The sequence below is a fragment of the Mobula birostris genome, chromosome 7, assembly GCF_030028105.1.
Source record: "Mobula birostris isolate sMobBir1 chromosome 7, sMobBir1.hap1, whole genome shotgun sequence".
Taxonomy (NCBI): Eukaryota; Metazoa; Chordata; class Chondrichthyes; order Myliobatiformes; family Myliobatidae; genus Mobula; species Mobula birostris.
In genome coordinates this window covers 28,486,629-28,512,729 of record NC_092376.1, presented here as the reverse complement: position 1 = coordinate 28,512,729, position 26,101 = coordinate 28,486,629, and the positions used below count along the sequence as shown (strand labels likewise).

General features: G+C 42.9%; 1 protein-coding gene across 1 annotated transcript in view; it reads left to right on the top strand.

The window, feature by feature from the left end:
* LOC140200078 (rho guanine nucleotide exchange factor 17-like) overlaps window positions 1-26,101 on the top strand; it is a 472,416-nt gene that overhangs the window by 419,984 nt on the left and 26,331 nt on the right. The window contains exons 12-16 of the mRNA XM_072262817.1: window positions 5,552-5,625; window positions 11,855-12,048; window positions 13,638-13,903; window positions 16,356-16,602; window positions 25,857-25,943. Coding sequence (XP_072118918.1) covers window positions 5,552-5,625; window positions 11,855-12,048; window positions 13,638-13,903; window positions 16,356-16,602; window positions 25,857-25,943 — 868 coding nt within the window. The remainder of the gene's footprint in view (window positions 1-5,551; window positions 5,626-11,854; window positions 12,049-13,637; window positions 13,904-16,355; window positions 16,603-25,856; window positions 25,944-26,101) is intronic.

The window sequence follows — 26,101 nt, the reverse complement described above, 5'->3', positions numbered from 1 at the left end:
GATCAGTTCAGGGTTCAGTAATCGCTGCCTAGATACCCTTTTGCTCCTAGTGTACTTATTCTATAACCTCTTAAGATTTTCCTTTACCATATCTGCCAAAGCATTCTTGGGAATTTGTTTTGGAGTCCTGAATTTCCTCTGATGTTTACACCTAAATCTTGTATGCTCCCTAAGGCTTTCCCTATCCCAGCTGCCTGTGTGAAACATTACAGTTATGTCGAGACTGGATAGGCCAATTGATTTCCTTTAGATGGAAAAGGCTAAGGGGTCCTGATAGATGTACTCAAAATTATGAACATAGATAGAGTAGATAGAAGATTTTCCTCGTGACAGAAATCAGATGACAAAGGTAAGAGGTGTAGGGCAGAGGGTGGTCTCGGGGCATCATTGTGCACATTTACAAGGAGTGCTGCCACAAGAAAGCAGCATCCATCATCCAAGCCGTGCTCTCTTCTCACTACTACCATTGGGCAGGAGGTACAGGAACCTCAGGTTACACACCACTAGATTCAGGAACAGTTAGTACCCTACAACCGTCAGGCGCCTGGACCAACATGGATAACTTCACCCACCTCAGCACTGAACTGACTCCACAACATGGACTCACTTTCAAGGACACTGCACCTCGATATTATTTATTTATTTATTTCATCTTTCTTAAAAAATTATTTGCACAATTTGTTTTGCATTGGTTGCTTGTCAGTCTTTGTTATTTTAGTTTGTCATCAATTTTACTGGTGGTACTTTATGTTCTTGTAAATTCCTGCAAGAAAACAAATCTCAGGATTGTATATGGTTGGCATATATGTACTTTGATAATAAATTTACTTTGAACTTTGAATTTTTTCACCCTGAGAGTGGTTCCAAGCTGGGAAACACTGTGTGAAGGGGTGATAGATGCGAGTACTTTCAAAACATTTCAGAATTATCTGGATGAACACTTGAATCACAAAGACAAAGTAGCTTATGGACCAAATACTGGTAAATGTCATTACTGGATGGTGCAGACATGATGGGCTGAAGGGCCTGTATCTGCTATATGATTTACCAGAGGAGCAATCCTGTTAGCTCAGTTCCCTGACTTCTTCCACAAGGTCCTGACTTTGATTTCCTTTCCAGTCTTCAACCAATACTTCTCATGGACTATATGATTAAATCTACTTTTTACCACCCTCGTAGCTAGTGATCCTAGATCATGGAATAAAAAATAATTCCCTGTCATTTTAAGTCAAGTCCTCTGCTTCCTGAATCTTCTGCCACTGGGAACTATTTGTCTTTATTAACTTGTTCTAAACACTTCAAGATTTTGAATGATTCTATCAAATCCCATTTCGCCTTCTTCCCAAAGGAGAAGCCTAGTGTGCCCACATAACCAGCATTCCCTGGATCCATGCCAGTAAATCTTTTCTCCATCATAAGGCCATCACGTCCAACATGGAGCAAACTGTATGGTGTTGTCAGTCTTGAATTATGTTGCAGACTATTTTTTCAAGCAAAAGCAGGCAGAGGACTGGGAATAACTCAGTGAACCTCTCTGACTGTTGGTTTGCTTGGTACAATCTCACTCATTGCAAACAGACATCACCAGAAGATGCAAACAACAGGAATTCTGCAGATGCTGGAAATTCAAGCAACACACATCAAAGTTGCTGGTGAACGCAGCAGGCCAGGCAGCATCTCTAGGAAGAGGTACAGTCGACGTTTCAGGCCGAGACCCTTCGTCAGGACTAACTGAAGGAAGAGTTAGTAAGAGATTTGAAAGTGGGAGGGGGAGGGGGAGATCCAAAATGATAGGAGAAGACAAGAGGGGGAGGGATGGAGCCAAGAGCTGGACAAAGGGGATACGAGAGTATCATGGGACAGGAGGTCTGGGGAGAAAGACAAGGTGGGGGGGACCCAGAGGATGGGCAAGGGGTATAGTCAGAGGGACAGAGGGAGAAAAAGGAGAGTGAGAGAAAGAATGTGTGTATAAAAATAAATAACAGATGGGGTACGAGGCGGAGGTGGGGCATTAGTGGAAGTTAGAGAAGTCAATGTTCATGCCATCAGGTTGGAGGCTACCCAGACGGAATATAAGGTATTAATCCTCCAACCTGAGTGTGGCTTCACCTTTACAGTAGAAGAGGCCGTGGATAGACATGTCAGAATGGGAATGGGATGTGGAATTAAAATGTGTGGCCACTGGGAGATCCTGCTTTCTCTGGCGGACAGAGCGTAGATATTCAGCAAAGTGGTCTCCCAGTCTGCGTGGGGTCTCGCCAATATATAAAAGGCCACATCGGGAGCACCGGACGCAGTATATCACCCCAGCCGACTCACAGGTGAAGTGTCGCCTCACCTGGAAGGACTGTCTGGGGCCCTGAATGGTGGTAAGGGAGGAAGTGTAAGGGCATGTGTAGCACTTGTTCTGCTTACAAGGATAAGTGCCAGGAGGGAGATCAGTTGGGAGGGATGGGGGGGACGAATGGACAAGGGAGTTGCGTAGGGAGCGATCCCTGCGGAATGCAGAGGGGGGGAGGGAAAGATGTGCTTAGTGGTGGGATCCCGTTGGAGGTGGCGGAAGTTACGGAGAATAATATGTTGGACCCGGAGGCTGGTGGGGTGGTAGGTGAGGACCAGGGGAACCCTATTCCTAGTGGGGTGGCGGGAGGATGGAGTGAGAGCAGATGTGCGTGAAATGGGGGAGGTGCGTTTGAGAGCGGAGTTGATGGTGGAGGAATGGAAGCCCCTTTCTTTAAAAGAGGAGGACATCTCCCTCGTGGTAACAATCACCAGAAGATGATTGTCATATCATATGTCGGAATTAATTCTGAAGTATGCAATCTGATCTGCATGTACTCTTTAATAAAGATTAAGGACAAGGTATCAGAAGTATGTATTTATGGTTTTATTCATGATTGATGACAGCTTTTGAAATTCTTTCTTTATGTAACGTCTAAAGAATTACTTTTTTTGCAAACAGCCAGTATTAGATCTTAAAAAGTGAAAAGGCAAAGATTGGCTGAATCATTTCCTTATAATCCTTTAAAATGCATAATACTGGAATGTGGTCCAACTACAATTTAGAACATAGAACACAGAACATTACAACACAGTTCAGGCCCTTCGGCCCACAATGCTGTGCCAGCCCTTTAACCTACTCTAGGATTGATATAACCCCTCCTATACAACCATTTTGCTTTCATCCATGTGCCTAACCTAGGCCTTCCTAAATGTCCCTAATGTATTTGCCTCCACCTTCACCCCTAGCAGGGCATTCCATGCTTGCACCCCTCTCTGCAAAAAGAACTTACCTCTGGCATCTCCCCGATACTTTCCTCCCATTGCCTTAAAATTATGCCCTCTTGCATTAGCCACTTCAACCCCGGGAAAAGATCTCTGGCTGTCCACTTGGTCTATGCCTCTTATCATCTTCTACACCTCTGTCAAGTCACCTCTCATCCTCCTTCGCCCCAAAGAGAAAAACCCTAACTCGCTCAATCTATCCTCATAAGACATGCTCTGTGATCCAGGCAGCATCCTGGTAAGTCTCCTCTGCACCAGATCTAAAGCTTCCACATCCTTCCTATAAAGAGGAGAATTTGGATCCTGTGGAACAAGAAAGATATATTGGTATCGAAAACTGCCTGCTACTTTCATTGAAATTTATTATAGTTTTGTTTTGATGTTATAAGAGGTGCCAATTCCATTTCATTTACACTCAGTGGCCACTTTTGTGCACTAGTTCGTTAAGGCAATTATCTATTCAGCCACTCATGTGGCAGCAACTCAATGCATAAAAGCATGCAGAGGTTCAGTTGTTGTTTGGAGCAAACATCAGAATGGGGAAGAAATTTGACTAAGTGACTTTGACTGTGAAATGATAGTTGGTGCCAGATGGGGTGGTTTGAGTATCTCAGAAAGTGCTGATCTCTGGAATTTTCACATACAGTGGTCTCTAGAGTTTACAAAGAATAGTGCAGAAAACAAAAAGTAAAATCCAGTGTGTGTCAGTTCTGTGGGCAAAAATGCCTTGTTAATCAGAGAGGTCAGAGAAGAATGGCCAGACTGTTTCAAGCCGACAGGAAGGTGACAGTAACTCAATTAACCATGTGTTGTAACAGTGGTGTGCAGAAGAGAGTTTCTGAATGCACAACACGTTGAAACCCTGAAGTGGATGGGCTCCAGTCACAGGAGGCCATGAACATACACTCAGTGCCCACTTTATTAGGTCCAGGAGGTAGCTAACAAAGAGGCCACTGAATGTATGTTTTCACTTTTAATGTGCAGAACTCTTATGGAATGTTGTTGAAAATCTAAAACTCCGCTAATGCTGGGAATCTGAAATAAAGGCAGAAAACGCTGAAAACATTGAGCAGGTCGAACAGCATCAGTAGAAGGGAAAACAAGCTTAAGGCTTCAGGTCAAAGAACTGCTGATCACTTCCAGCATTTTCTTTTTCATACTGAATGAACTGTTTTATGTTATAAGCCTCATAGAAAAGTGAAGCATACGTTTCTGCTCCTCGAGCAGTCAGCCTGACTGCTGTTGAGAAATTTTTTGATCTGATGTGTGTGTATATATATATATTTTTTTTAGGGAGATGTTTCTTGATCTGATATATACAGGTGTGTGTATATGTGTGTGTGTGTGTGTGTGTGTGTGTGTGTGTGTGTGTGTGTGTGTGTGTGTGTGTGTGTGTATCTATATATCTACATATATACACACCCACACACACACACAATATATTTAGGGAGATGAAGCTGTAATTAGAATGAAAGAGGATCATCTCCCTAAATTGGCTTAAAATTAATGCATCTCAAATTTTAATGTTCTAAGTAAATTTATTATTAAAGTACATATATGTCACCGTATACTACCATGAGATTCATTTCCTCACAGGCATTTATAGGAAAATAAGGAAATTCAATATAATTTATGAAATCTCACTAATAAATGAGCCTGGGGTGATTTTATATTCTTTTTCTGTGTCTTAAAGAGGAGCTGTTGGCTTAAAATTAATGAATCTAATCAATTAATGAACCTGGGGCAATTTTATATTCGTTTTCTACTCTTGAAGGGAGTTGTCCAGCCCCATGTAGCCCAAGTCTTGCTCCATCTTTGCATTAGTGTGATGCAGATGAAAGGGCACAGTGTTGTGTGTCGGATCTTAGTAAATCAGGTCAGGATATTGCTGTGGTGCAAGGTTGCTATAATCAAACTGATTAGACCCAAATAATCTCAACCACAAAAATATTTTGGATACATTGTTGTGGTGGTGTTTTTTTAAAATATTTTTCATCAACCCGTAGTGAAATGGTGCCAACCTGATCCATTCACCTGACATCACATGGCTGTTCTCTTCGATCATTCCTGCCCTTTCCTGTACTGACCTTCTGTCCAGGGAATACAATTCACCCATGAATAGGAACATGTGCCTCATTGGTTTCTTCCAGATGCTTCTTCAGTCCACTATAAATGTGGTTATAGATGGGGAGAAAATCTTGTTAACTGGGTAATCAGCCTTGGTTTTGCAAAACTTTAGGCCTGTTTTGTCCGTTTATCTTTACAGCTTTGAACAAAGATCACTGGGATCCCGAGTTCCTGAAGGCCATTCCCATCATGAAGACACGGAGTGGAATGCAGGTAGTTTGTCTGAGACTTGAAGTAAATAAATTAACTTCATTCATTTCTCTATTTAATTCTTTCTTTAAAGTAAGCAGAAACTGGAATTTGATACAACCATTTTGGTGGCATGTGTTACAGAACAGAGAACATTACAGCACAGTACGGGCCCTTCAGCCCAAGATGTTGTTCAGACCCTTTAACCTACTCTTAAGGTCAATCCAACTCTTTTCTCCTACATAGCTCTCCAGTTGTCTATCATCCTTGTTGCCTAAGAGTTTCTTAAATGCCCCTAAAGTATCTGCCTCTACCGGCACCTCTGGCAGTGGCATTCCACACTCTGTGTAAAAAAAAAACTTGTCCACTTTTATCAAATCACCCCTTTTCCTCCTTTGTTGCAAAGAGAAAAGCCCTAGCTCATTCAGTCTATCCACATACAACATACTCTCTAATCCAGGCAGCTATCACCTCATAGACAGCATCTTCTAGCCTGATAGTGACTTACTGTACTGGAAAACAAGTCAGCATCTACTGTGGCATTATACTGAAGGATGGGCAGTGTGGTGACTCAGATGGTAGATCAGCTGCTTCATGGCATCGGGGACCCAGGTTCAAACCTGGGCTCAGGTGCTGTCTGAATCTCCTGCCTGTCGGGTGCTCCACCTTCCTCCCTCATCCAGAAGATCTGAAGGTTGGTAGGTTTATTAGCTGCTGTAAACTGCCCCCAGTGTATAGGGAGTGGTAGAATCTGAGGAGATTTGATGATAATTTAGATAGATAGATAGATAGATAATATCAATCCCAAAGGAAATTACAGTGTCACAGTAGCATTACAAGTGCACAGGAAGAATAAAACATCTGAGCGAATGTAGGGTTAGTGTAAATGTGTGGTTATGGCTGACGAATGCTTGGTATGTCTCTAGTGAGGGACATTGTATGGAATCCCTTGCCATAATATAAGAGGCAGACTGATAGTTCATAGGCCCTCTGCTCCTTTGGGCCCCTCTGAGAAGCTAAAAGCAAATAATGATTTGAAGGCTTACCTTTTCCGACCTGTCACTGAGCCCTCCTGTTGATGGATCAGCCTACCAGGATTCTGACTGGCGCCACGTGCTTAAGTGCCCCAGCAAAGGATTGCAGAATGGGTCCAGATGATGTGATGAGGGTGGACATGTACAAGGTAAAATGGGATGGGGCCATATTAATTGCGTGGATGTCTCCACTGCCTGACGGGGTTGTTGGTGAGCCCTGTGTTTGTGCCTCACCTTGTCTTGCCATGAAGGTAGTTCTTAATTTTCATTTAGCGGTCAGTGGCAAGTTGACAGGGCCCATGTTGATCGTGGTCAGTGTGAATTTACAAGCCCAGGATGGCATCTTTGTAAGACAGTGTAGGAGGATGAGGTCATGCTGGGAAACCATTTTACTCCTTAAGTAAGGATCATCCTGAATATGGGAATTGGTAGCAATGTTGACAGGTCAAGGCAGCAATAGATAAATGGAGCCATCAGTGCCATTGATTGACAGAATTGACAGCAACATATTTTATTTAGTCATGGGATTTTACCGTATATTACCAAGTGCTGGTTGCTCCTGAGCAGATAGTGGTACTTCCTGCACTCTGTGTGGTGAACAGACTCTCATAATGCTGTGGGATAGGGAGTTCCAGGATACATGGTGAAGGAATGCCTGTATATTTCCATAAAGCAAAAGGTGTGTGACGGGGAGTACGGCTTTAAGGTGTTGGATTCCCTGTGCACTTTGTTGCCCTTGGCCTGCCAGGTGCAATGTGGATTTCGTGCAGTCAGTCATAGGTTCCAATTACATTCCTACTCCAGGATAGCTTGGAATGTGTCAGGCACTCAGCCAAGGTTAATATTTCAGCTGATTATCCAATTAGAAATTATAATAATAGTCCCATTGTACGTAAAGTAAAATGGTTGTCTGGTGTGACCAAGAAGGTTCAGACTATTCTGCAGTGGATGAATTAATTTGGGCCTAATTTGAGCTTAGCCAAGGGTGGAACCTGGGCTTCAGTTTCAGTTGCACTCTGAATTGGGCAGAGGAAGTGGGAACATACATCAGATCAATATAAAGTGACATTTGCAGGAGAGTGCATGAAACTTGGGCGAAAGGAAGATCGGTCTGGATTTTACCACCAATTCCAATTTTAAAAACTTGAGGTTCACTCGATGAGGAAGATGGGGGATTGGTGCAAAGAGATGGTAGATGTGATTGGCTGAGTAGGCCGGGTCTATGGTGTGGGTACCTTATTTTATTCATACGTAGTGTGAAAATGTCACTAGAAAATCTGGCATTTATTGCCTATCCCCAATTATCCTTAGACGGTAGAGGTGAGCTCCTTTTTTGAACCACCACACTCTGCGCTGAGCGTTATATAACATTAATTCTGGCAAATTAATGAATTATTTCGCGTAATCCGCAGTGCTGCTTGCAGAGAGTTCTAGGATTCAGACCCAGCAACAATGAAGCAAAAATGAGACATTCCGTAATGGTCAATAAGCCAATTGTTTGGAACCAAATGACCTTGCCTGATGCGTCCGGTCTAGGCGTGTCTGTTCCCTCCCCTGGCACTCCTTCTCTGCCACCTGCCCCACACCCATCCCAACATCCCACGCCATTCCCAATATCCCACGCCATTCCCAATATCCCACACCATTCCCACCATCCCACGGCATTCCCAATATCCCACGCCATTCCCAACATCCCACACCCATCCCACCATCCCACGGCATTCCCAATATCCATTGCTCCCACAAGACTTACAATCTCACTCTCTGCTCCACATTGACAAATACAGTACTGTGCAAAAGTCTTAGGCACTCCACTATATAAATGTGCCTGAGACTCTTGCACAGTGCTATAGAACAGGGAACATTTATTCATTAATTGAGTTTATTTTCCACATCTGGAAGTTGAACTTGTGCCTCTAAAGATAAAGATAAGCTGTATTTGTCACATGTACATCAAAACATACAGTAAAATGCATTGTTTATGTCAAACCAAATCAGTGAGGATCGTGCTGGGGTAGCTCACGCCTGTCACTACATTTCTGATGCCAATGTAGTGTGTCCACAATTTACTAATCCTAATCTGTACGTCTTTGGAATGTGGAAGTAAAGCGGAGCGTGCAGTGAAAACCCACACAATGAAAGGGAGAACATATAAGCTCCTTACAGACTGTGGTGGGAAGGGAACCCTGATTGGCCATCACGTATACTACCACGCCACCCTCTAGGTCAATTTGCCCATGCTAGTTTTCCAGTCGGAGTCAAAATTCAAGGTTTGTTGTCATAGGCACAGTAATTTAGCCTCTATTTTGGTGAGTGTGAAGCCATTTTCAGCCATTAGATTCTGTCTTCTACAGGTCTTGCATAAGAAAAATCTTATCTCATTTTCCTCTAAAATGGGTCTGTAGTTTTTAGCCCGTTCAGGAATCCCCCCCTCTGTGGAATTAATCTACTCTACAAAAAGCTTCAGTTGGATCACCCTCAGCTGTCTGACCTCAAGATAATCCATGCCAAATTTTATCTTTCTTCAGATGAAAAGAAAGTAATAAAGTTAAATCTCACTCCTGCAGCAGTTTGGCTCATGGCTCTGGCAAGCTGTCTGCATCACACAATGATGAAAGAGGGTGACTGTGTACACTGATGTCATGGCTGGAATCGGGCAGTGTATCTGACAGAAATGAGTAAAGCCTGAAAGATTGTCCGGGTCGTATTTGCAGAGTATCACTGAACCCACTAGAGAGAGGTCTCACTGCTTCTGAGAGCTTTAAAGGGTTTTGCAAAGAAGTTCAAAACCCTTGGTATTTGCTAATATTCAAGCCTGAACATTTTGGTTAAACAGATGATGCCGTAATTCTTGGAGGCATGTGGTAGTCATTCTGCACTTGAATGGAAAGCGTGAATGTTATTAATTGAGAAGTGCTTATGTAAGACTCTCTGATTTTACAGAAGACACGTAGAACCTAAAGCATTCCGACACAGTACGGTCCCTTCAGCTTTTGATATGCCAACCTTTTAACCTACTCCAAAATCAATCTAATCCTTCCCTCATACATAGCCCTCTATTTTTCCATCAACTATGTGCTGATGTAAGAGTATCTTAAAAGACCCTAATGTATCTGCCTCTACCACCACCCCTGGCGGTGGGTTCCATGTTCTCACCACTCTGTGTATAAAAACTTACATCTAACAACACCCCCCCCCCCCCCCGCTGATTTTCCTGCAATCATCTTAAAATTATGCCCTCTCAAATTGGTCATTTTTGCCCTGGGGAAAAGTCTCTAGATATCCAGTCGATCTGTGCTTCTTATCATTCTGTACACCCTCACCTCTCATCTTCCTTCCGTCTGAAGAGAAAAGCCCTAGCTTCATCAACCTGTCCTCATAAGACACGCTCTCTAATCCAGGCAACATCCTGCTAAATTTCCTCTGCACCCTCTCTAAAGCTTCCACATCCTTTCTGTAATGGGGTGATAGAGCTGAATACAATCTTACAGGTGTGGGCTGCTCAGGATTTTTTTTAGAGCGGCTCTTGGCTATTTGAACTCCTGACTAATGAAGGCCAACACACCATATGCCTTTTAAACAATCCTATTAACTTGCACATCAACTTTGAGGGGTCTATGAGCGTGGACCCCCAGATCCCTCTGTTCCTCCACATTGCTAAGAACCCTACCATTAACCCTGTCCTCTGCCTTCAAATCTGACCTTCCTAAGTGAATCACTTCACACTTTTCCAGGTTGGAAAATACACAAATACTAAAATTCCATTTCAGGGTATTACACAGCTACAAAGTAGTTGGTACATCAAAAGGTGCAGTTAGTATACAGTGACTGAGAATACCTCAAGCAATATTACCTCTAGAGTAGATGAGTTTCATTTGGTTAGTATCTTAAGATGATGTTGTGAGGACCTACAATTACCTGGGGTTGTGTGTGGATGACATACTTGAGTGGAGCACCAACACAGAGGCTGTGTACAAGAAGGGCCAGAGTCACCTCTACTTCCTGAGGAGACTGAGGTCCTTTGGAGTATGCAGGCCTCTCCTTCACATGTTCTACCAGTCTGTTGTCACCAGTACAATCTTCTATGTGGTGGTGTGCTGGGGCAATGGCATCAACATGGGTGATGCCAACAAGCTCAATAAACTGATTAGAAAGGCTGGCTCTGTTATAGGAGTCAAACTAGACACACTGGAGGCTGTGGTGGAACAAAGGACCCTACAGAAAATCCTGGCAATTCTGCACAATGTTTCTCACCCTCTGCATGCCACCTTGGCTGAACAGAGGAGCACTTTCAGTAATAGACTAAGATAACTTTGCTGCTCCAAAGAGCGCTATATGAGGTCATTCTTACTCTCAGCCATTAGGCTCTATAATGAGCCAACCTATAGCCTGGGAGGTGATGACCCCCTCCTGTTAGACTGTTTGAGATAACTTATTTTTTGTTCTTTCTTACTTCTTATCTAATATTTGTATATCTGTGCACTTGTAATGCTACTGTGACACTGCAATTCCCTTTGGGATCAATGAAGTATCTATCTACCTATCAGAATATCAGGAAATGTGGCAGAAATATAGAAGAGCAGGTAGTAGGTTCAGAATGAGTATCTTGATGCAAAGGGTCACTGCAGCCTGGTCTGCTGGGTAGAACGGAAGAGGAACCTCTGCAATTGTTACAAGACCTAACCGTTTCCGTTCTGTCTGGAGTGGAGTCTGTAGATTTATTATTACCTTCGCGGTTGATCTTCCTTATGTTGCTATGTCATTGGTGTATGATTGTTTGGCAAGGAAATAAGTACTCTACCCCATGACTGCTGTCACCCTCCTGCCATCATCTCCAAAGCATATCCGGCATAACTGCTGAACTGAAACCATCCACTTAAGGAGCTCCTGTGTGACTTACAGCCCATGAGATGCACAATCGTCAATTCCATCCCCTCCGATTTTGTAACCCTGCAACTTCTTCCCTCGTACACTCCCCTCAACTCCCTTGGAGAACAGAATTACTCGTGGTCTGTTAGGTTTGTCCATAGAGTAGGTTAGTTGGTTAGTGGGGAAATTGTTAGGTGAAGGAAGTGCCAGTATAAGCAGACATTTCTGTCAGAATGATAAACTTTCTGATTGATGTATCGGCAATTCTGTAGGAAATCCTTTGTTTAATGGCCAAGGGTTTGACAAACTATATGGTGAAACACTAACCGACATTATTGTGCTGTTTTCAGTTCTCCTGTGCGTCTCCTAGCTATGGTGGGCCAGATAATGGCCACGAAGTTTGGGTCTGTAATAGCGACGGGTATGTCGGGCAGGTCTGCCTGCTCAGCATCAAACCAGTGCCCACGGTGGAAGCCTGCATCGCAGTCTGTTCAGCAAGGATCATTTGCATTGCCTCAGTGCCAGGTCTTAGTGGCACCTCCAGGTGGGCAGTTATGCATGTTACCCTTTAATCCACATCAAACTACAACTGTTATGGGATTAAACCAAGTGTATTGCCACAGATTGATTGTTTCTGACCCCAACAAACAAACCTTACTTCTCACTATTCTGCAAGTAGGCCAAGCTTGTAAAACATTCCTGTGAAAAATATATTGTTTGTCAGGCATGGAATGTTACACAGGACTGGAACATTGATTATGCCCTAAAGGCTTTATTGTCATTAGTACTCTTTGGTTCACAAACATCTTCTGAGCGGTTTGCTATCTCCAATCTATGTCTATTTTCCTCAAAATTAAAAAAAAACACACCATGCATATTTGCTTCTTGTAAACTCAACAAAATTTCTTAATTTATATTGAAAATTATATTAAAGGTATATTCTTTTTAAAAAGTAGGTTCTATTCCTCCTCTTCATAAAGTATACCCATGCATAAACATGGTATAGAGAAAACATCTTGTTAAAAGGTCGTTAACTGCCCATAAATGTCAGGGATTTGCTTGTTAAATTGCTTATTGTGGGCCAAGTTTACTTTCTGCAGCATTAATAGCAATTCATAGAGAGTGATCCCGATGCAGCCTCCTCTACATTGGTGAGTCCTGTCCTAAATTGGGGGACTGCATTGTCGAGCACCTCCGCACTATCTGCCACAAGCGGGAATTCCCGGTGGCCAAACATTTTAATTCCCATTCCCATTCCCTTTCCCGTTCCGACGTGTCGATCCATGGCCTCCTCTTGAGCCAAGATGAGGCCACCCTCTGGGCGGAGGAGCAATGCCTCATATTCCGTCTGGGTATCCTCCAACCTGATGGCATGAATATCAATTTCTCCTTCCAGTGACCTAATTTCCCTTCTCCCCTCTTCTATTCCCCACTTTGACATTTCACTTCTCACCTCCCTATTACTTCCCCCTGGGTCCCCTTCTCCTTCCCTTTCTCCTATGGTCCACCCTCCTTTCCTATCAAACTCTTTCTTTTCCAGCCCTTGATCTTTCCCACCCACCTGGCTTCATCTATCACCTTCCAGCCAGCCTCTTTCCCCTCTCCCTTGCCTTTTTACTCAGGCCCCGTCCTTCCCAGCCCTGAAGAAGGGTCTCAGCCGGAAATGTCATTTGTTTACTCGTTTGCATTGACCTCCTGAGCTTCTCTAGCATTTTGTGTGTGCTGTCATAGAAAGTGATGTTGCCCTGTAGTTAGACCTATCATTAATTTTTGAGTCAAAACTGTCCAAAGGACCTATTTTCTGCCATAGGTCTGGTGTAGGTTAGCATATCATTGACCCTACCCATAGAAGGAAATGGGCATTTAAATCCTAGATCACCCTTCCTAAGGCACTGTGCCTGTTTTCCTTTGAATATTGATAAGATCTCAGTTTTCCTGCAGTTCTGTGGTCTTCATAATAAGTTTAAGTCACTCTGCTCCAACTGTGCATGTGATGTTTACAAAGTTCTTGAGATACCAATGTATTTTGGGTCAATAATCTGTGGCAACTTCCACTACAAGCCTCCATCTTGTAGATCAATACAGAGAGAACGAATGGTGATTCTTTTTCCCCTCTGGACTTTATCTTCTCAGAGACAGGTCAGAATTGCTTCTGAGCTCCTCCTGTTTACATCCACACCGAATGACAGCAGTGCCCGTGGAGGAGAACACGTCCCAGCAACCTCTCCTAATCTCCATCTCAAACTCCGCTCAGTTACTGGGGGAGCTGACGGAGAGTGGAAGTAGAAGCCTGAACCCGTTCGACAGTGACGACACTGAAGATGACGAGTCCTCCCCAAGCCCTTCAGGCACACTGAGGAGTCAGGCCAGCAGATCTACCATCTCCTCAAGTACAGGAAGTGAGTAGAGTTTGAAACGTTCTCATTTCCTTTACCTTTACGTCCTGCCGCTCTCCATTACTTTTTGCTTGTTGGGTTCTTTCTAACTCTGACCTTTTAATTGGGATGATACAATGGTCAATGCAGACAGTCGATTTTTTATAATGCTGTTTACATTGTAAATACATGCTGGTATTTATGCACACTATATTCCATTTCTGCATTTAGCCGTCAATATGATTTCTTATGAAACCCCTCTTTACTGGGCGTCTCTAGAGATGCGCTTGTTAGCCCCTTGCTAACAGCCAGTAGACTCAGCGTTGAGCAAACCACCTTTCTCAGACTCCGTATGTCTTGGTCCCACTGAATACTGAGTGGTGTATTGCCCCGTGCAGTCGCCCGCCAGCAAGAAATAACAGATCGTACACTGCATACAATTATAAAGGAAGTATAGTTATGAATGTTAATTTAACCAAAGAGTTATTAAAGAAAAAAATAAAATGGATCCATTATAATTAAAGAATCAAAATGTGTACAGGTTGGAGCTCAAATCTTCCGAAAGCTGATGCGTCTGATGTACTCACAGCACCAACTCCTATTCACCAATCCTCAGTAGAATCCCCCCTCTTGGGCTCCATCAGATCGTGCGTTCCCGCCAAATCAAATCCTACAGCAGGTTCTCTTGAGCTTCTTCTCTCCATCTCCTGCCGAAAAAGACCTTGACCCACCTCAGTGCCCGTCACAAAACCTCTCTCTCAGCACGATCTAGAACCTTCTCCCAGTTCCACCCTCCTGATTGGATAACACAGCATTCCTAAGCACGCCTTATCTTTAACGGTAACCCAAACGCTACCAGCGGAACACGCTGCTTCTACAGAAAACCATTACATGAAATACCCTACAACATTAGCAGTGAATCTTTACCAGGGCATTACACTTACATAATATTCATTATCCTTTATAATTGTTGAATATTGTTTTTTTGTTGCATGTCGCACCAACACACCACAGCAAGTTCTTAATGCTTGTAAATGTAGATGCAAATAAAATTGAGCTTTGAGGTGCTGGAGTCTGGAGAAACAATCAACTACTGAAGGAACTCAGTGAGTTGAGCAGCATCTGTCGGTGGGGGTGGGAGGAATTGACAATCCTTGATGCAGGGTTTCAACCTGAAACCCTGACAGTTCCTTTCGCCTGGCGGACGCTGCTTGGTGTGCCGAGTTTCGCCAGCGGATTGTTTCCTGATACAGTTGTCAGTGTCTGGTTCACTCACACTTCTCCTCAGTATTGTCCTAACTAATGACATGTGGCCTTAAATTGAAGGTGTTTCCCGCTACCCTCTACAGTGAAGGGAGGCTGTGGTGATAGTGATGCATCTATCTCTGACTGGTCTAACAAAGGAAATATCTACTCTGTACTTGTGTCAGATTTATGAGGATGCTGACAGGACTAGAAAGCCTGATTTAGAAGAAGGGAATGCCCAGAGTGGGTCTTTATTCCTTGGAATGTAGGAGAATGCAGTGCAATCACATAGAAATGTTTACAATCGAGGCATAGTTAAGGTGACAGATGTTTCCCCAGGGTAGGGGAGACCTATACTAAAGAGAGACTTAGGGTGAGGGGAAAATATTTGAAAGGGAGATGAGAGGCAACTTTTTTTCGCAGAGGGTGGTGAGTATATGGAACGAGCTACCAGAGAAAGTGGATGAGGCAGGTACAATAGTATCACTTGGATAGGTACATGGAGGGGCAGAACCTAGGGAGAGATTGACTGAATGCAGGAATTTGGGAGTAGCTGGGTGGTCACCTTGGTCGGCATGGCCTGGTTGAGTCAAAAGGCCCGTATCCATGCAGTATTGCTCCATTGCTTTGTGACTCCAAATGTAAGTTGGCTAACATGGTCACTGATCAACTCTGGTGTTAAATTCATTGATTACACTGTGTTGAATCATCAGGAAGCCAAAAGAGAAAACACAATGCAAAAATCGGATTGGTAGCGAAATGATGATCAATATTGGAACACATTGATCAAGAATAGAGATTCCCACAAATGAAATCATCAGCGTTTCCTGATGCAGGGTTTTGACCTGGAACATCGACGGTTCCTTTCCTCCCACAGATCCTGCATGACCCACTGACTTCCTCCAGCGCATTGTTGTTGCTCCAGATTCCAGCATTTGCATCTCTTGTGTCTCCCTAACAATTGATGGTGTTGCAAAAATTCAGAATAACTTGACGCGGTAAGATTAGTTCCACTAATGAAGCATGAAGCAACATGTGTTAATGTATAGTGTTCCTGCCAAAGATTGACTTTCTGTTAGATTGAATGCTTTTGAAGTGTGTCATTATTGTGATGCGGGAATTGGGGAAAGTTAATATCTGACCAAAAGGGAAAATGTTGATCCATCAAGTCACCCTACCCCATCCTGCCTTAACACAGCCATTCAGTTCATCATGTGGTTTTCTTCTGCAGATGAGGAAATGTCGAGCTCAAAGGACTTTGCAACGGAAACGACGAGTTCAGAGGAGGAGACGGAATCTGATTTTGTTGCCAACCCCAGCACAATCTGCCAGACCAGGAACAGCGACAGTCCTATGGACGGCCGTGCCATGAGGCGTTCCAGCCGAGGCTCCTTCACCCGAGCAAGCCTGGAGGAGCTGCTGAGTGTTGATCCTGAGGCCAACCAAAGCTCAATGTGGCTAGGAACAGAAGATGGATGGTAAGTGATGGTCATTCACCTGGAAAGCCATTGCAGTTAAGTCAAGATAGGGAAACGGAATGGAATCCATTAAATTTCAGACTAAGACTAACTGGGAACGCCCACAAGGAATTGGAATTGGAATTGGAACTGGTTTATTATGAAGATACAGTGAAATGTATTTGTTTGTGTGCCATCCAGACAGATCACTTTGTATATAAGTACATCAAGGGAGTAAAAAGCAAAAAACAGAATGTAGAATATGATATCACAGTTACAGAGAAATTGTAATTCCTGTAGACAAGTAAAGTACATGAGGGAGTTTGGAAGACTACAAGTTCATCTTTTAATTTATAAGAAGTTCATTCTGTGCTTGAGACTGGTGAGTGATCTCATGCTAATGTGTCTTTGGCCCAATGGGAGGGGAGACAAAAGGCAATGTCTTGGATGCCTGGTATCTTTGATAATGTTGGCTACTTTCCCAAGGCAGCAGGAAGTGGAGGGGAGGCTGGTTAAGATGACCGACTGGGCTGCGTGCACAACTCCCTATATTTTCCTGAGATCTTGGTCAGAGCAGTGACTGTAGGTCCTTGCAGGTGGGATACTTTCTGTAGCATAATTTCCTTAGCCTTTTGAGGAAGTAGAGACCCTGTTTTGTGCTTTCCTGGCCGTAGTGTCCATGTGCCTGGACCAGGACAAATTGTTGGTGTATTTACTCGAAGTTCTCAAACATCTCCACCTCAGGCTTCCATGACTGATTCTAATGCATTGTTTCCTAGAAATGTAAGGAAATTAGCCCTCGCTCTAGATTCTGAACAAAATGTTATTCTTAAACACAAGAGATTTTGCTGAAAATCTCGAGTAGCACACACAAAATTATGGAGGAACTCAACAGGTCAGGCAGCATCTATGGAAAAGCAGTTGATGTCTCAGACCAAGACCCTTTATCGGGACTCAAAGGTTATTTTTTTTAGTTTAACAATTAGATTAGATTATGAGGACACGCAGTCCTCTTTTATTGTCATTTAGTAATGCATGCATTAAGAAATGATACAATATTCCTCTGGTGTGATATCACAAAAAACACAGGACAGACCAAGACTGAAAAACTAACAAAAACCACATAATTATAACATACAGTTACAACAGTGTAACAATACCATAACTTGATGAAGAACAGGCCATGGCACAGTAAAAAAAAGTTCAAAGTCTCTCGAATGTCCCACATCTCACGCAGACGGGAGAAAGAAGAAAACTCTCCCTGCCATGCCCGACCACAGTCCGACTCTGAGTCGTCTGAAAACTTCGGTCTCTGATCAGCCCTCCGACACTGAGTACCGAGCACCATCTCTATCCAAACGATTCAACCTCAGCCTCGGTCACCAGCAGCAGGCAAAGCCGGGGATTTTGGGGCCTTCCCTCCGGAAGATTCTCGATCGCCCAGTAACAGCGGCAGCGAACCGGCATTTCAGAAATTTCTCCAGATGTTCCTCTGTGCTTTCACGTCTGTCTCCATCAAATCAGAATTGTCCACGGCCCCTATTTAACAGAGACGATATCATTTCACCAGAGAGCTGCGCATGCTGCGTTGCGCTACTATCTTCTCCTCCCGCCTTCCTGGCCATAATGTACCATCACATGACAAATTTGTCGCAGAGTACCATCACATGACAAATCCTAACTACCCTACAACCAACTGGTGAGAAGCAAGAGCACAGAAGACTAGAACTGAATGTGGGAACCAAAGAGCGGTGGGGAAAATGGAGCTGAAGATGGTGACCCAGCAGTTGTGAGCAGTGGGGTGTGGAGTCAAGCGCCATAAATCACAGAGGGACTGATGTTAATGAGTTATGGTAGCTGGGCCTAGCTTTTAGTGGGAGAGAAAACACTCAAGGTGATAGAGAACAGAGGAACTCCATTGTAGGATATGAAAGCAGTTGGTGTTTGGGCCTGAATCAATGCTGGAAGAGAATTTGGGAATGGGATAGAGCCATTCATCTCCTTAGCTTAATGAGCCATTCAAAGGAATATGGATTGTGGCTTAATACCCTAAATCTCAAATTGAAAATGAACCATTACTTATGCAGAAGAGAGTTCCGAACCTCATCCACTCTATACACATAGCTCTTTTCTTTAACTTCTCTTCAGCAAGATTTGGCTCTGATTTTTTTTAAAAATCCCACAATCAATAGCCCCCTACCAGTGGAATGAGAGTGAACAGTATCCTTGATGTTAAACGGTTGATCGAGTCACCCCATGACATTTTATATTTCAGGGAATGCAGCCTTTGTTTTGTAATCCCTGTATATTATTTAATCTTTGATGTTATTGTGTAAGTACGTGCTACACTTGCTGGCGAGCTAATACCCCCTCCCTGAGATGCTCCCAGTTATGGTATAATTGGGACTAGACCTGACAGAGTGAGGAAGCTGCATGGGACTGGATTTAATAGTGGAAGAGAACACTGGGAGATGGTAATGGATTCCTTTTTCTCTTCCACTTCATCCGCACCTAACCCCAATTTTAATGTTCTTAAACAGCACCTTGCCCACCTGGATAGTGCTAGCCCTAATAAAGATGTACCTTTGTAATGACACGCATCCAGCCTTTCCCCATAGTGCTGGTATTTTTCCCCGGACACATTCATTTACTGTGTCTATCACTGCACTAGACAACAATAGCCAAATGACATATTTATATGTCCGACAGAATCAGTTGCTAATTTCACAAATAATTAGCAGACTGATTCCTTTCTACAACATTACCTCTCTAATACAGTAATGAGGATAATTCTACCAGAGGGAGAGAAATAGTTTGAAACAAAATGTTAACAAAATATATTGGGAATTGACAAAGGCTTAAAAACATTGTAGCTGCGTTCATATCAATGGAAGAAGACTGATAAATAAGATTTGTATCTAAGGGGTTTTGGTGACATTAGTAGACTGGGCATGGTGTAATGCTGTCAGTCAATGTGATTCATATGAGGAAGAATATCAATTTTTGGGGCAAAAATGTGGAATGGGTGTACATTCAAGTATATACTGTCACACGATATTCGAGTATTAGACCAAAGGACATAAGAGTAGAATTAGGCCCACTGATTCTGCTCTGCCATAACATCATGTCTAAATTATCATCCCTCTCAGCCTTTGCTTTAAATATACTCAATCAGTTGGCCTCCACAGCCATCCATGGCAATGAATTCCACAGAGTCACCACCCTCTGGCCAAAGAAATTCCTCCTCATCTTTGTTCCAAATGGATGACCCTCTATTCTCTGGTATGCCCTCTGGTCCTAGACTCTCCCACTACGTGAAATATCCTCTTCACATCCACTCCATCTAGTTCTTTCATTATTCAATAGGTTTCAATTAGATCCCCCCCCCCACTTCTCCCCAATTCTTCTAAATTCAAATGAGTATCAGACCAGAGCCATCAAAATGTTCCTCATACATTAACCCTTTCATTTCTGGAATCATTCTCATGAAGCTCCTCTGGACCCTCTCCAATGCCAGCACATCTTTTCTTAGATAAGGGGCCCAACACTGCTCACAATGCTCCAAATGTGGTCTGACCAACACCTTATAAACCCTCGGCATCACACCCTTGCTCTTGTATTCTAGTCCTTTCGAAATGAGTGCTAACATTGCATTTGCCTATCTTACCACCTACTCAGTCTGCAAGTTAACTTTCAGCGAATCCTGCACGAGGACTCCCAAATCCGTTTGCACCTCTGATTTCTAAATTCCCACCCTGTTTAGAAAATAGTCTACCCTTTATTCCTTCTACCAAGGTGCTAGATCATACACTTCCCTTGACTTTATTCTGTCTGCCACTTCTTTGCCATTCTTCCAACCTGTCTTAAGTCCTTCTGTAGACTCCCTGCTTCCTTAACATTACGTGCCCCTCCGCCTACCTTTGTATCGTCTACAAACCTGGCTGCAAAGCCACCAATTCTGTCATCCAAAATGTTGACAATATAACTTGAAAAGAAGTGGTCGAAATATCAGCCCCTGTTTAGCTCTTACTGAGGCATATCAAGTTCGAATTCATTCGCCATATACATTTACAGGTGTTAGGAATTTGCTGTGGTATGTTACTGTGACATGCAACACAAAAACAACATTCAACAATTATAAAGAATAAATAATTACATAATAGTACAGTTGAGTTTGAAGTATAGATAGATATGGAATAAAATGTACATAGATACATAAATACCAGCAGGTATTTACAGCATTATAAAACGTGGTTTAAAGTGTTTGCAGTGTAGTGCAGTGACCGAGGAAATTCAAGCACAGAATCACTGTGGAGAAATGATGTTTTCAACAGATGGAATTTGGCCCCTTTAGTTTATCCACACTTTCGTCCCTTCTGTGAAACATGTTGGGTCAAAGCTTACTTGCAGTTCACCATATCTAAGAACTACCGTCTTACTTTCTCCAGAGCCATAGTGTTGACACTGCCAAAGCCACAGTTATCCAAAATGGTGAGGGCCAAAGCTTAACTACTGGCTAAGCCTTTACCAGCAGTTGAACCAGTAATCGATGTATCTTCCATTCAGAAATATTCAAAAACTATCAACCAACTAATGAATTCTAAAAATGTATTAAAACTTCTCAAAACCCTTGAAGCTACTTTTAGTGCAAATAAGTTAATTGAAAGGCTATTAATTGCCTTGCGTTATCTTTGTTCATCGCACTCAATGTAGGTGGGTGAGCCCCTATCTTTGTGCCAGCTGAGTTTCCCAACTTTAGTCACAGAGATTGTGGCAGACTCGTGCAGCAGCACTCAACTCTGTAATGAATCGAACACAGTCGGGAAATTACTGGCAAGTCTCAGCAGCCAACCTTTGGAGATTTGTATGGGAATTCTCATCTTCTGGCTCTTATGCGCAGAAATAGATGGGCAAGATCTAAGCAAGTTACTCAGTAAAGCTATCTCAGATGTCCTTCCAACAACAGGAGATCGTGTCATCTTACAATAATTATTTCTGATCATGCCATCCAGATGCATGATCAACTTACACACATTTTACTCTGGTGTAAAAAAGCAGACTTTAAATTTCATATTTTTGGGGGAAAAATTATCAAAATCAATTTCTAGACAATTATTTTCTTTATTTTGTAATTTATTTTTTATTGAATTTCATCATCAAACAAACATTTCCATAAGATGTATTTCAGATACTGTACATATATATCATATAATCATATTTGTCACAAATCTCCATATAATTTTTATCTGAGGTATACACTTATAGAAAGGAGAGGAAAGAAAGAACAATCGAAAGAAGAAAACTATGTACAAAGTAGGGAGTGATTTTTTTTTTACAACATATTCATTGACTTGTGAGAATAAAATCAGGCCTATGAGGTGTTATGTAGTTAAACCATTTTCCCAGTATGAATAAAATTGTTCCAACTTATGATTAACAGATGCTGTTATCTTCTCCATTTTGTAAATGTCCATTGTAATTTCCATCCATACATTTAAAGTCGGGCTCTCCTGTGATAACCATTTCCTGGTAAGGGTCTTTTTACCAGCCACCAGCAGTACATTCATTAAATATTTATCGCTTTTCAACCATTCTTGAGGTATATACCCAAAATATATGGTCTTACTCTCTGAGGTGGACAATTACTTTCAAGTGGAATTATACACTGAGCCTCCTGGTGGCCAAACAGAAAATTACAACAGCACAATATGCTTGAAATAGAGGAACTTATTGTTCTCCAAATATGTGTACATTAATATATACCACCTTGAGATCCATTATCTTACAGGCATTTGCAGGAAAATAGAGAAATACGATAAAATTTATTAAAAACCATACATAAACAAAGACTGACAAACAACCGATGTACAAAAGAAGACAAATAGTAAATTTTAAAAGTGCTGAGAACGTGAGTTGCAAAGAGTAGGTTCGGTGATGGGGTGAGTGAAGTTGAGGAACCTGATGGTTGAAGGGTAATAACTGAGTCAGAATCAGGTTTAATGCTATTGGCGTATGTCGTGAATGTGTTTTTGCGCCAGCAATGTGTTGCAATACATAATAATAAACTCTAAATTATAATGAGAAGTTTGTATAAAAAAGAAAATTAAATTAACTGGGTAGTGCAAAAAGAGAGGAAAAAAGTAGTGAGGTAGTGTTCATGGGTTTATTGTCGATTCAGAAATCTGATGGCAGAGGGGAAGAAGCTGGTGTGTGTGTCTTCAGGCTTCTGTACCTCCTCCCTGATGATAGCAATGAGAAGATGGCATGTCCTGGGAGATGAGGGCCTTTAATGATGGATGCCAGTTTTGAGGCATCACCTTTTGAAGGTGTCCTTGACGCTGGGGAGGTGAGGTCCCATGATGGAGCTGGTGGAAATTACAACTTTCTGCAGCTTTTTCCAATCCAGTCCAGTGGTCGTTCCATATCAGATGATGGTGCAATCGGTTACGATCCTCTCCACAGTGCATCTATAAAAATTTGTGAGTGTCTTTGGTGACATACCAATTCTCCTGAAACTCCTAAATATAGCTGCTGTTGTGTCTTTTTTGTGATTGCATCAATGTGTTGGGCCCAGGATAGACCTTCAGAGATTTTGACACACAGGGACTCGAATGTACTCACTTTTTCCATTGCTGATTCCTCAATGAGGACTGGTGTGTGTTCTCTTAACTTCCCCTTCCTGAAGTCCACAATCAGTTCCTTGGTCTTACTGATGTTGAGTGCAACGTTTTTGTGACACCACTCAACCAGCTGATCTCTCTCACTCCTCTACGCCACCTCATCACCATCGGAAATTCTGCCAACAATAGTCGTGTCATCTACAAAGTTAGAACATAGAACAGTACAGCACACAATGTTGTGCAGACCCTTAAACCCTGCCTCCCATATAACCCCCCACCTTAAATTCCTCCATATACCTGTCCAGTAGTCTCTTAAATTTCACTAAAGATTCATTAAATTTCATTAAATCTGCCTCCACCACTGACTCAGGCAGTGCATTCCATGCACCAACCACTCTCTGAGTAAAAAACCTTCCTCTAATATCCCCCTTGAACTTCCCACCCCTTACCTTAAAGCCATGTCCTCTTGTATTGAGCAGTGGTGTCCTGGGGAAGAGGCGCTGGCTGTCCACTCTATCTATTCCTCTTAATATCTTGTATACCTCTATCATGTCTCCTCTCATCCTCCTTCTCTCCAAAGAGTAAAGCCCTAGCTTCTTTAATCTCTGATCATAATGCATATTCTCTAAACCAGGCAGCATCCTGGTAAATCTCCTCTGTACCGTTCCAATGCTTCCATATCCTTCCTATAGTGAGGCGACCAGAACTGGACACAGTACTCCCAAGTGTGGCCTAACCAGAGTTTTATAGAGCTCGGTTATCAATGTCATTTGAGCTGCGCCTAGCCACACAATCGTGGGTGTAAAGAGAGTAGAGCAGTGGACTAATCATGCATCTTTGAGGTGCGCCAGTGTTGATTGTCAGTGAGGAGGAGATGTTATTTCTGATCTGCACAGACTGTGGTCCCCTGGTGAGGAAGTCAAGGATCCAGTCGCAGAGGGAGTACAGAGGCCCAGAATTTGTTGACTGGAACTGAGGGTATGATAAGTTTGAACTCTGAGCTGTAGTTAATAAACAGCAGCCTGAGGTAGATATTGCTGTTGTCCAGGTGATCTAAGGCCAAGCGGAGAGCCAGTGAGATAGCATCCACTGTAGACCTGTTGTGGCGATAGACAAGTGCAGCAGGTCCAGTTCCATGCTTAGGCAGGAGTTGATCCTGGTCCTGACCAACCTCTCAAAGCACTTCATCACAGTAGATGGCAGTGCTACTGGACGATAGTCATTGAGGCAGCTCACTCGGCTCTTCTTGGGCACTGGTTTGATTGTCGCCCTTTTGAAGCAGGTGGGAACTTCCGACTGCATGAATGAGATATTGAAGCTGTCTTTGAACTCTCCCGCCAGTTGGTTGGCACAGGTTTTCAGAGCCCCAGCACGTACACCATCAGGGCCTTGCACATTACAAAGGCTCACCCTTTCAAAAGATGTTCTGACATTGGCCTCCAAGACAGAGATCACAGGGTCACCAGATGTTGCAGGGATCTGCGCTAGTTTTATTCTGCCTTTCAAAGCGTGCACAAAAGGCACTGAGCTCATCTGGGAGTGAAGCATCACTGCCATTCATGATGTTAAGTTTGATTTGTAGCAAGTAATGGCCTGCAAACTCTGCCTGAGCTGACATGCATCCGATTCCATCTCTGACCTCAACTGGAATTGCTTTTCCACCTTAAAGTTGCCTTCCATAGGTTATACCTGGACTTACTACGAAGTTCTGGATCACTGGTCTTGAATGCCATAGATCTATCCCGCAGCAGGCTACAAATCTCCTGAGCCTGGTGGCATTTCACCTCCTGCTCAATGGTTGTAATGAGAAGTGAGCATGGCCTGGGTGGTGGGGTCCACTAAACATATTTCCAATAGGCTTATCGCGGAACAGGGAATTTCCCCCATAAAACTTACAAAGCGTCAACAGACAGGAACTTGGAAAAATAGCTGTCTTTTATTTTTCTGAATATTGTGAATGTAATTCAAATAGACCTAATTAATTGGGATATTATTGCATGCATCCCCTGAATCTCAATGCAAATTGTGTTAGGCAGGGGAATGGGCTTCCCACAATGAGTGACAATGCTTATAGCAACGTATCGTTTAGGAAATAGCTGCCAGAGCTAGTGCATCTAGAACAGGGGTTCTCAATCTCTTTTTATGCATGGACCCCATACCATGTGCCGAGGGGTCCGAGGACTCGAGGTTGGGGATCCTGGTCCAGAAGAAACATCAGTATCAACAGGCTGGGAACAAGGTCCACAAATTCAACTGGGAGAACCTTCTAGATTGTGAGAGTTTAATAGAAAATGGGGAAATAGTTGCTGTTAAAAGGTCTTCAAAAAGCATCTTTAGGAGGTGGGGCCTCAAGAAAGTGGTATCTATCACTAAAGACCCTCACCATCTGGGACACGCCATCAGGGAGGAGGTAACGTTTTATGTCTTGAACTGTACTGCTACCAGAAAAACAAATTTCATGACAGATGTCAGCAATAATAAACCTGATTCTGATTCTGAGGTGTTGCTGGAATGGTACTAGGTGTGTGTGTGCTTTTTTATTAATTCATCAAATGGGTGCAGGATAAATTAGGAGTGCTATGTGTACTATTTGCACCTTTCTCTCGGCTTGTTAGTGTTGGCCACTGTGCTGATGAAAACCCGTTTCTCTTTCAGCATTCATGTGTACCAGTCTTCCGATAACATCCGTAACAGGAAGAACAGCATGAAGATGCAGCATTCAGCCGCAGTCATGTGCATCCTGTAAGTGCGGACACTATTCTTCCCATTTTCTGTAATTCCACATTATTGTGTCAATTAATTAATCATCCATCTTCATGGGTGCACCACAAGGCTGCGTGCTTAGCTCCTGCACTGGTTGCTTTGTGAGGCTCCAATGCCATATTTAAGTTTGCTGATGA